The 12,182-nt window shown below is 41.9% G+C and overlaps 1 protein-coding gene across 1 annotated transcript in view; it reads left to right on the plus strand.

The window, feature by feature from the left end:
• The first annotated feature begins 735 nt into the window (after positions 1–735).
• LOC110535954 (transmembrane protein 132D-like) overlaps positions 736–12,182 on the plus strand; it is a 74,881-nt gene continuing 63,434 nt past the window's right edge. Inside the window, exons 1-2 of the mRNA XM_021621367.2 lie at positions 736–1,182; positions 9,498–10,380. Coding sequence (XP_021477042.2) covers positions 1,110–1,182; positions 9,498–10,380 — 956 coding nt within the window. The 5' untranslated portion in view covers positions 736–1,109. The remainder of the gene's footprint in view (positions 1,183–9,497; positions 10,381–12,182) is intronic.

Genomic DNA, 12,182 nt, shown 5'->3' on the forward strand with positions numbered 1-12,182 from the left:
AGAACAAGTTCTCATTTGCAACTGCGACCTGGCCAAGATAAGGCATAGCAGTGTGAACAGACAACACAGAGTTACACATGGAGTAAACAATTAACAAGTCAATAACACAGTAGAAAAAAGGAAAGTCTATATATACATTGTGTGCAAAAGGCATGAGAAGGTAGGCAAATAATTACAATTATGCAGATTAACACTGGAGTGATAAATGATCAGAAGGTTATGTACAGGTAGAGATATTGGTGTGCAAAAGAGCAGAAAAATAAATAAATAAAAACAGTATGGGGATGAGGTAGGTGAAAATGGGTGGGCTATTTACCAATAGACTATGTACAGCTGCAGCGATCGGTTAGCTGCTCAGATAGCAGATGTTTGAAGTTGGTGAGGGAGATAAAAGTCTCCAACTTTAAAATGCCCCATGTACATTGTGAGAGCCTCAAATAAATTACGTATGTTCTGGAATAACACACACTATAGCCAACTAATCACTATAATTAGCAGCATGTACAGTAGTGGCTGTTTGTTTACACCATCCTCTTATCATCTCTTTCTTACGCTGGATTTAGAATCACATGAAATCGTGATGGTCTCCTGCTTAATTAATTTACTGGACGAGACGTGCTCTGGCCGGATTGAGTTGTGACAGATGATTACTTTAGTGCCCCAAGGGGTTGCGCACAAGGCAGTCGGTGATCTGTGAACACACATGGAACATTTCAGCGCAGTCAGTCCCAACGATGGTCAAAGTTGGGTAAATGTATGAGAGCTGATGCAAGGACTTCAAAATGAATCAGATGGAGTTGCTGTATCAAATAATCGTATTCGGTATGGCGGTATAAGGAATAAAAGAAAAGCACATCGAAACTTGGCTGATTGCTATCTGATTAACGGGACGGGACGTCTCCAAGTTCGTTAAGCAAAACCTTTCCACCATCGAGACAGTTTCTGATAGCTCAATGTATAGTTTAAGTGACGCACGGAGTGCACAAGACAAGGCTGTATTCGTACAGGTGCGATTTTGTAGCCTACACTAGTCAAGCTACTCTTCCTGGGTTGTTGAAACTCACGAAACTCCGAGACTGGAAGTTACATGGAATAAAGTGACAGCCAAAATGAGCATTTACTCTCATATCTGGAGGTTTTTACAGATATTCCTAGCGACGATTGTCACAGTTGTCACCCAAGGTATGTGCCTTTTATTGTAAGTGAAAACTAGCCTGAGTGATTGTCTGCATATACCTATATTAATTTAGATTCTATTTTGCTCTATTCCATGGATGTTTTTAATTATAGACTCTTTATGGTGTTGTTCGAGTAGTCTAGACGTGTATTCTAGTTTATTTCCTATAACATTATATCAAACTAGTAGCCTCTTAAATGTTTGTGTTGTCTCTTTATAATATAATTATGGTCGAGATGTTGATGACACAACATAGACCAGCGTTTCCCAAACTCGGTCCTGGGGACCCCAAGGAGTTCACGTCTTGGTTTTTGCCACAGCACTACACAGCTGATTCAAATAATCAAAGCTTGATGATGAGTTGATTATTTGAATCAGCTGTGTAGTGCTGTGGCAAAAACCAAAACGTGCACCCTTTTGGGTCCCCTGGACCGAGTTTGTGAAACGTTGAAATAACCACTGTTACCCTTGTGGTTCAAAATGTATTTAACTTATAGTTTCCTTACATTATATACCGTACTTTTATGACTACAATTGACATACATACTGACCAAGCCATCAGTCAAATGGCCTACCAAGATACAGTAGGCCTACCAAGTTACAGTAGGTCCACTTTAGCCTAATTAGCCTACTCCAAAGAGCATGGTAAACAAAGTGTTTTATTTTATTTGGGGTTGATCTTATTGATTAGTGCTGATGTAACATTGCTGATGTGAATTTTGTTTTTTGCAAACCTCAATTTCTGTCTGGCGTTATGGCAGCTCCAAATGCATGCTCTGGCAATTTCGTCTTGTAAAAGCCAGCACTCTGCTATTTTCCAATGGTGGCGCCAGGGTCGGTAATTTGCCTGTTTAATATAAACTCAATAGCGCTAGGTTGGAAAGGTGTGTCCTTAAAAACATGCGCCAATGTGCCAATTTCAAGCAGCGCTACTGGTGATATTTAAACTGGTCTTAGCAGTAATGCAATTAGTTATGCCATCGATTTTGCCAGCAGAGGAGCACAATAGCCTAATCAGTAGCATATAACCAATGTTTTATTCAAATATAATTAGCAGCAAAACAGTCAACAGACATTCCTGTTTTTTCTTTATGCTGAACGTGATTATTTGTCCATGCAGCTTCTGTGCAAAGTATGGACTCATTAGGCCTATCTGTGATGCACATTGAATGAAAGGTGTCAGTGACTGTAGGAAGGCTTTTTAGGAACATAAACTTATAACAATAGACTGCTTATTGTTTGTCCTTTTATCATTTACAAAAAATGCATATTCTGCGTTCATCTGTTGCACCCAACTGTAAAATCGCGGGAATTCCGATCCCTGGCCTTGGTGCTGAATCCTCTTGTAGTTAAGGCTAATTGCCTGTTCATTTGTTTATCTTTCACGTGGCAAAGTCCAAAGTCACTAACAGGCCATATTAGGCGATGGTACTGTAAGCTAATCTTATTATAATGTTTGGCCAATGTCCAATTGTCCATGGCTCTAACATGCAGTGCATTCTCGAAATGCGAATGTTATGTGTGTAGACGAATATTTTCATGTTAAAGCCAATTGCTTCTATGTTGAAGCCTGACACACACCTGAACCTATACCACCAGCACTAAGATTTACTATTGCGTTAAGTAGCGCTGAGATTTACCATTATGTTAGGTTTGTTAAAATAGAGCACTAGAGTATGTGTTGGATGTACTGTGTACCAGTACCTCTGTTACATTGGAGTATCACCAGTTTGTGCACTTTAAATCATGTAATATTTTATTTGTCACATGCTTCATAAATAGCAGGTGTAGACTAACAGTGAAATTCTTACTTATTGCCCTTCCTAACAATGCAGAGAAAACAATTGAATAATACAAGAAGGACAATAACATGAGAAATAAATACACAATGAGTAATGATAACTTGGCTATGTAGATGGGGTACCAGTACATAGTCAATGTGCAGGGGTTACGAGGTAATAGAGGTGTATATGTGTGTGTGTATATATATATATATATATATAAGGTTAAAGTGACTAGGCAAAAGGATAGATAATAAGCAGTAGCAGCATATGTGATAAGTCAAACGAGTTAGTGCAAGGGAGGGGCAATGCAGATAGTCCAGGTAGCTATTTGATTAACTATTTAGCAAGTTCCACTCATGAAACGGGCACACATGAAACATTTAAATTGCTTTCATTCCCTAAGTGTAGTGACAGTGTCCAGCAGAGCTAGTCCAGAACTCATCATTGTGCTCATTCACATCACCTCAGTAAGGAAATGGACAAGACCCTGTGGACTTTAATTACAAACCCAGCAATATTCCACATCACAAAGGCATTTGCTAAAAAGCTTTTAACTGCCTCAAAGACTGCTATTTCCAGGCGATGTGGCCCTCCTGAATTATAATAAACAGACTGGATAAAGAGATAATAAAAAGGGAGAAATCCTGATAAAACAGATTTTTAAAAGCAGCTTTAAGAGTCTCATTGGATATAGCAATCTCTACCAATCCCCACACAGGCCTAAGCATCTCCCTCCCTCCCTCCCTCCCTCCCTCCCTCCCCTCCCTTTCTGTACAAATCTGATCAGTGCTCTATCTCGTTTGTATGTTTATGTAGCAGTTGCAGGGACATAGGGTATTTTCAAGAGTAAACCACCATTTCTATTAGGAGAGCTTTGTCCCTGAAATGCTTAGGTCATGCCTGACCTTTGCCCTGGGGAGAGGACACTGCCATTATGGAAGTAAACAACATCTTGACCTAAACACAGGCTCTCTTCACCACTTCATGTGGAATAAGTGAGATATCTGTGTCATGGCTCCGTCAAGTCATTGGAAATCAGATCACTTACAGGCTGTTCTGCATATATAGAAATGGCAGGTAGCCTAGCGGTTAAGAGTGTTGGACCAGTAACCGAAAGGTTGCTGGTTCAAATCCCCAAACTGACTAATTAAAAACCTGTTTGTGCTCTTGAGCATGGCACTTAACAATAATTGCTACTGTAAGTTACTTTGGATAAGAGTGTCTGCTAAATTACTGAATTGTATTTTAGCACATAAGAATGCATGGGGGTTGCACACACAATGTACTTAGTGATGGAGGAACAGACACTTATCTGCATACAAACATGATGTTATTGCAGAAGAAAAGGAACAGGCAAACTGTTACTGGTCATTCAAACACCATGCATCATAGGCCAGGTTTGTTTGGTGTGTGGTCAACCCAAATCAGTGGGTTTCATCAAGACAAACTCAAGTTGAATAGCTTGTCAGAGTGTGATTTGTAATTCTGTATTAAAAGAGACAATGTATTGTATGCTAGTTGGTCTCAATATAATGTTGACAATAGCATACAATGACAGCATGGGTAATGTTTTGTTTCCTAGTAACAACCAATAGCCTACTGTAATAGTACTGTAAGTACTGAGCAGTACTGTGCTGTCCAGAAATTGGTCAGCTGACAGCTTTACCTCTACTGAGAACAATGCCAAGACCTAAAGACACTTATAGCCATGTCATTAATTAGCTTTTGCCTTAGTCTCCTCACTTTTTTTTGAATCAACCTTATATGTTTCATTGTGTCCAGTGATGCTAATGGTACTGTGGTACTGTTTTTACCCCCAACATTAGAACACAGGACCATATGTAGTCCTGTCGGGCTCCCTGTTCCTAGCGTTCTGATGCCCTTATTATTTGCTTTATCTAAAAGGCTCACAAGTAGTGACTTATTCTGAGAAAAGAGACTCATTATGTTTAAAGGTTGCCTTAGTCTTATTTCATCAGTTCTGAAAATCTCTCTCTCTGCTTTTTCATATCTAATATATTATTATTAAATTGTTATTACTATTGCTTAATGCAAGTGCTTATTCCCTAAAGATAGACTCACGCTGTACACATCTACCTATTCACAGATATTTTCATTTGGAATCTGGAATTTGGAAAATAGATTTGATTAACAGCATATCATTTTGCGCTCGGTATATGGATTCAGTTGTGCATTATTTTCCCTTTTGCATTTGAAGAGCAAAGCAGTTGATCCTTGTAAGAACGAAAACAACAATGTCAATGGAGACATTAGAGAAGTGCATTTCTGTAGGCCAGAATAGATATTGTTTAGGTGGACAGGGAAATAGAAAAGTGAAAGGTCTGTCTCCAAGTTGAGGGATTGGCGCAGCTCTGTGCTGAAACAGCTGGTGGAGGGATTTGGCATTGTGTTTATCAGCTGGATGCAATGCTTTCATCATGGGTAGTGAGGATGGATATACAGTATAGGCGCAGCCTATACACTATATATACAGAAGTATGTGGACACCACTTCAAATTAGTGGATTCGTCTATTTCAGCCACACCCGTTGCTGACAGGTATATACTGTAAAATCGAGCAAACAGCCATGCAATCTCCATAGACAAACATTGGCAGTAGAATGAAGTGCTCCGTGACTTTCAACATGCACCATCATAGGATGCCAGCTTTTAAATTTCTGCTCTGTTAGAGCTTCCCCGGTCAACTGTAAGTGCTGTTATTGTGAACTGGAAATGTCTAGGAGCAACAATGGCTCAGCCACGAAGTGTTAAGCCACACAAACTCACAGAACGGGATCGACTAGTGCAGAAGCGCGTAGCACGTAAAAAACGTCTGTCCTCGGTTGCAACACTCACTACCGAGTTCCAAACTGCGTCTGGAAGCAACGTCAGCACAATAACTGTTTGTCTGGAGTGATGAATCACACTTCACCGTCTGGCAGTCTTACGGACGAATATGGGTTTGGCGGATACCAGGAGAACGCTACCTGCTAGAATGCAAACTGTAAAGTTTGGTGGAGAAGGAATAATGGTCTGGACTGTTTTTCATGGTTTGGGCCAGGCCCCTTAGTTCCAGTGAAGGGAAATCTCAATGCCACAGCATACAATGCCATTCTAGAAGATTCTGTGCTTCCAACTTTGTGGCAACAGTTTGGGGAAGGCTCTTTCATGTTTCAAATGTTTTATTTAACTAGGCAAGTCAGTTAAGAACAAATTCTTATTTACAATGACGGCCTACCCTGGCCAAACCCTCATGACGCTGGGCCAATTGTGCTCCGCCCTATGGGACTCCCAATTACGTCCGGTTGTGATACAGCCTGGAATCGAACCAGGGTCTGTAGTGACGCCTCTAGCACTGAGATGCAGTGCCTTAGAACACTGTGCCACTCGGGAGCTCTGGAGCATGACAATGCCCCAGTGCGCTAAGCGATGTTCATACAGAAATGGTTTGTCGAGATCGGTGTGGAAGAACAGTTGCAGCACATCTCCCTCCTGCAAAGATGCAGAAGCAGAAAAGGCCCAGTGAGTGTTTATTCACAGCGGTGGGAGATGTTGCCAGCTCTGGTATTAAACAGCACATCTGTCTGTCAGTGGCCACTGGTGGAGACAGCCCAAGCCCAGGCCCCAGACCCAGCCTTCTCCTACAGAAAATGATTGAGACACATGTCTGTGGGAGAGAAAAAAAAACTACATTTGTGTTTCTCTTTGAATTGTCGCTACGTAGACATGGCTCCGTTGTGTTTCCCTGACCTTGTAAAGCTTTCCAATGAGTCCACAGCCTCAGTACGATGGCTGCTCAGTGATAAAAGCAGGTGAAGGAGGGATGATGTCACAAGCCACAGACCATGAGGGACAAGACTCAGTTAAGTTTACGAAAAGCTCAACAGAAGCGAAGGTACAGGACGGCAGGCAGGCTCAGGGTCAGGACAGGCAAGGGTCAAAAACCAGGAGGGCGAGAAAAACAGAGGCTTGGAAAAGACAGGCGCTGACAGGACAAACGCTGGTAAACTTGACAAACAAGACGAACTGGTAACATACAAACAGAGAACACGGGTATAAATACACATGGGATAATGGGGAAGATGGGCGACACCTGGAGGGGGATGGAAACAATCAAAAAGACTGGTAAAACAGATCAAGGCGTGACACTCCTCCTCCTCAGGAAAAAAGTCATCAACAATCCAGTGACAGATGTGCCGTTCTTTCTGTCATCTTTTGTCATGATTTGACAAATGGAACTAAAACATATGTGTCTCTACAGATGCAGATAATTATGTCTGTAATCTTAGTCAACTCTGTGGTAAGCACAAGTTTATGACAGTTATGGGATCAAGAATAGTTGTCAAGAGGGACATTGTTGATGATCTACAAATAGTTGACTTGTCACAGTGGTATGTGATGCATGCATTGTGTATTCTTAGTTTGTCATAGTTCATGATGAATAGAATCACATTACATTGCAGGGCTCATAGGCTAGTCTTTGGATGAGGTTGTCCTCTTGGCAGAACCGAATGTGCCCATTTTTCATGAACAAGCATCTGACTTTATTCTGCAATGCAAGCTACCCTTAAGAGGATAATAGACTTGGTTTCATTATTTTTGAACAGACAGTTAATTATTAACTGACAGTTTGTGAGATCATTTCCGGTAATGAGCACATACCAGGCAGTTGGTGCTTTTCTCTCGCTCTCTCTCTCACTCTCTCACTCTCTCACTCACACACACACACCAAGTAGGCCAATTAGCCTCCCATTGACAGTGCAGCCTCAGGTCAGCTGCCATAATCTGTGTAATCTATCAAAATGGCCGCAAAATGAGAGTGGATGCTGGCCTGCGGACCTGTGCCCAGTTCACTTCCAGAGAGACAGACATGCCGCAACCCTCATGCTTTTAGGCCGGATCAAAGGGCTCTCATGCTGTTGTCTCTTTCGACATCCTCACGCTACTCCAAACACCCAAAATTACAATTCTGCCCTTTGTGGGAAACAAAGGTAATAACATACAGAAAACAAAGCAGTAACTGTACTGAACAAAAATAGAAACACAACATGTCAAGTGTTGGTCCCATGTTTCATGATCTGAAATACAATCTTGCCAAATTTGTTTACATCCCTGTTAGTGAACATTTCACCTTTGCCACCTTTGCCATCCACCTGACAGGTGTGGCATATCAACACATTGTGCTGGGAACAATAAAAGGCCACTATAAAATGTGCAGTTTTGTTACACAACACAATGCCACAGTTGTCTCCAATGACATTTTAGAGAATTTGGCAGTACATCCAACCAGCCTCACATCCGCAGATCACTTGTAACCACGCCAGCCCAGGAGCCCTACATCCCGCTTTTATACCTATGGGATTGTTTGAGACCAGCCACCTGGACAGCAGATGAAACTGAGGAGTATTTCTGTCTGTAATAAAACCCATTCTGATTGGCTGGGCTGGGCTCCCACGTGGGTGGGGCTATGCCTTCCCAGTCCCACCCATGGCTGCTCCCCTGCCCAGTCATGTGAAATACATAGATTTGGACTTTATTTATTTATTTAAATTGACTGATTTCCTTATATGAACTGTAACTCAGTAAAATCGGCGGCAGGGTAGCCTAGTGGTTAGAGCGTTCGACTAGTAACCGGAAGGTTGCAAGTTCAAACCCCCAAGCCGACATGGTACAAATCTGTTGTTCTGCCCCTGAACAGGCAGTTAACCCACTGTTCCTAGGCCGTCATTGAAAATAAGAATTTGTTCTTAACTGACTTGCCTGGTTAAATAAAAATCATTGAAGTTATTGCATTTGTATTTTTGTTCAGTATAATTTGTTCTGTTTTCACGTCATCAGATCATGTAGATGTTATCGCTTGCTACTTTGCCATTTTGTTTTACGTTAATGGTTTGAGCTGAAATCACATTGATAATGGGATTGACTTGATCTAGATGATGGATGATATAATGGCTATGGAGTCTGTTCTGATGCTGTCCCACCAGTGTGCCGGGCCACTGCATCACACTGTAATAACCTTAAGCTGCTCCTGCTATAATTTGTACTATAAAGGCTACTATTGTCTACTGTGTCATGGGAATTCGAAGATTAAGTAAAAGGTCAGTGCTAGCCCTTTCACTTTAATGATGAGGTCACATCCAGTTGATCAGCTTGCCTCAAGTCTAGTTCCTGGACTTTTCTGCATGGTTTCTTTTTAGTATTTCCTGTTGAACCACTATTTTTATAGGATATTTTTGTGTTCAGATTAATAATGATAAAGGCCATGAATTATTCCTGACCTCTTGATATAACCAAGAAACAATGGACCATGTTGTAGAACTCCTGACCCTGATCATGAAGGGGTGTTAGATAGAGTTTAGAGAAGCAGGAGAGTAGCCAGAAGGTCGTAAATTCCAAGGCGTAGGCTATTATGAGAGGCTAAGGGTCTAGTGACTCACTAGTCCATCCAAAATGATAAACATTCATTTCCTCTACATGTCTTCAAAACAACAATGTCTGTTAACCTGGGGTAATGTTTTGTCTCTTGCTTTCCCACAGAGTTGGACAGTCAGGAGATGTCAGACAACACCAAGAGCTCTCTGCCATTCCCTGTGCTCCTTCCAGTCAACTACCAGGTGCGAGATGCAGACTGCTTCTTCCTGAAGGAGACCGGTCAGGACATCATGAGAAACTCCAGCCTGCAGACACAGACACAGCCATTTGTCATCCTGAGAGCCAGCCGGCCGCCTGTTGTCAATGCCAGCTATGGGCCCCTGTCCAAAGAGCAGCCTGTCCCTCTAGACCTGATCCAGTCTGTGCAGCTGTTTCGGGCCCCGGGGGTATTCACCTATAACTGGAAGGTCCAGTTCTTTGTGCTGACCCCCCGGGTCTACTCCTCCATGCCCAAGGTGCAGGTGTTGTTCTATGTGGCTGGGAGGGACTGGGACAGGGGAGCAGAGGGGTTAAATGATGAGTTGCCCTGTGTGATGTTGTTTGCCTTCTGGCAGACCCAGGAGGTAAGGGGCTCCTGTGCCCTTGGAGGTCAGAGGGGCACCTGCATGGCTGAGCTGGAGCCTGTAGCCAGCTGGTTTAGTCCCGCAGCAGAGAGCTCTAGCCGGGAGAGGCTGTACCTAACAGAGGGCAACACAGTAGAGCTGTACTACCAGGCCCGGCCCAGTGCCTACGGGAAGTGCAGGGAGTGGGATGGGGGCCGCTGGGGTAGCTCAGAGCAGCAGCAGCAGGCTGAGTACGTCCCTGTTACTCCAATGCAGAGAATCGGCAGTGTACACCTCCTTCAGGTGCCCAAGGGAGCTGCATCTCTGTCTCAACTCAAGCTGGGAAAGGCCGTTGTCATTCAGACCTCCAAACCCCTGAAGAAAGATATCGCCACTTTCAACATCCTCACGGCCAGCTCCTCCTCCCTGGAGAACTTCACTCTACGGTGAGTCTCATATGACATGATTGATGTTTTCACTCATACTTAACCTACATTACTTTTTATTATGTCAAGTTACGTATTCTAAAACAATAAGTTATCTTAATAATGCATATTTCCAAATGCCACTATTTCCCTATGACATATAGGAAACAACTATAGTGAAGTGCTTTATCAGACCAATAACTGTCCTGTAGCACTGTCCTGTGGTTATAATTGGTTAACAACTAACCCTATGTTCTGATGTATTGCACAGTAGCCCAACTTATCTTCTACATTTAGCGTTCCCAAACTGTCCATTAGAAATAAGGGAATATTGGAGGAAATTTGATTTGATGTGGATTAAAGCATTTCTCAGAAAATATCATAGATGTTCGCAGTCTTACTGGGAATTGAGGCAGATTATTAATGTTAAATTGAAAAATACATGTCTTTGCTAGTGGAGAGTAATGATATTCAGAGCTATTTCAACTTCCCTTGCAGTCATCAAGTGACTATTGCTTTTGCATTAACCTACTATATTCCAGTATTTTCATCATTCAGTTAATCATAACTAAGGTGAGTTTTCCTCTCTCTGCGATTTTTCTAGGCCCAATGGCTATTTCCTATTTTCCTCACTCACTCGGGCTATTTTCAGGTTCGGGCTTAACTTCTGTAATGTCGTACCAGGCCTGGGCTCGGGGTTCAGTTCACCGGGCTTGGGTCTGACCGGGATCAAATGTTAAGTTCTGATGAGAACTGAGAAAGGCAGTGCCAATTATGCATGTGCTTTGAATTCATGGTGACTTTGTGTGAAGTAAATACGCTAGGCCAACGGCTTCCATGAGACAACCTGTTTGGATAAAGTGCTATTTTATTTTTGGCAAATTTTCTGCTGCACATATTGTGTATTTTGTGGAATTGCATTAGTGCGACATTGGGGGGAAATTTGGTCATTTCCCAGTAATTGTACACCAACGGTAATATTTTCTATATAAAAATGTATATACAGTACCAGTCAAAAGTTTGGACATACCTACTCATTCTGGGATTTTTCTTAATTTTTTACTATTTTCTACATTGTAGAATAATAGTGAATACATCAAAACTATTAAAAACACATGTGGAATCATGTAGTAACCAAGAAAGTGTTAAACAAATCAAAATATATTTTATATTTGAGATTCTTCAAAGTAGCCACTCTTTCCCTTGATGACAGCTTTGCACACTCTTGGAATTCTCTCAACCAGCTTCATGAGGTAGTCACCTGGAATGAATTTCAAATAACAGATGTGTTAATTAAAAGTGTTAGTTAAAAGTTCATTTGTGGAATTTCTTTCCTCCTCAAGGCAATCAGGAAGGGTGGTATACAGAAGCTAGCCCTATTTAGTAAAAGACCAAGTCCATATGTGAAAATTTGAAATTGTGTTTTTTTTACATTGGATAAAAGCAGAGACACAGAGCGACAAAATGGTATATCACACACTGCATTTGAGGAACAATTGGAAAGTAATTCTGCTTTGAAAGTTGATAAACTTGTAACTTCACTTTTGAGAAAATGGCCTTTGAATGTTTTAGTACAGTACCCCCTGAAGAGCTCTTCTTTGTCTACACCCATTCAGCATCGTTCACACCCTCTTATGCTTTAGTCCTACCCATTACTTCAAGGGTTGATCTGAGCGTTCTCTCCCCAACAACAACAGTCAAGCACTCAAGCTAACTGGCTAACGTGAGAGAACAGTTCACTGACCATTTTACTCGCCCTAGCAGAGCTGGTTAGGTTGTTAATATGTTATCCAGAGCGTTGGTGACTACAACTGTGCTGCTGG

Source organism: Oncorhynchus mykiss, chromosome 11 (genome assembly GCF_013265735.2).
Source record: "Oncorhynchus mykiss isolate Arlee chromosome 11, USDA_OmykA_1.1, whole genome shotgun sequence".
NCBI classification, from domain to species: Eukaryota; Metazoa; Chordata; class Actinopteri; order Salmoniformes; family Salmonidae; genus Oncorhynchus; species Oncorhynchus mykiss.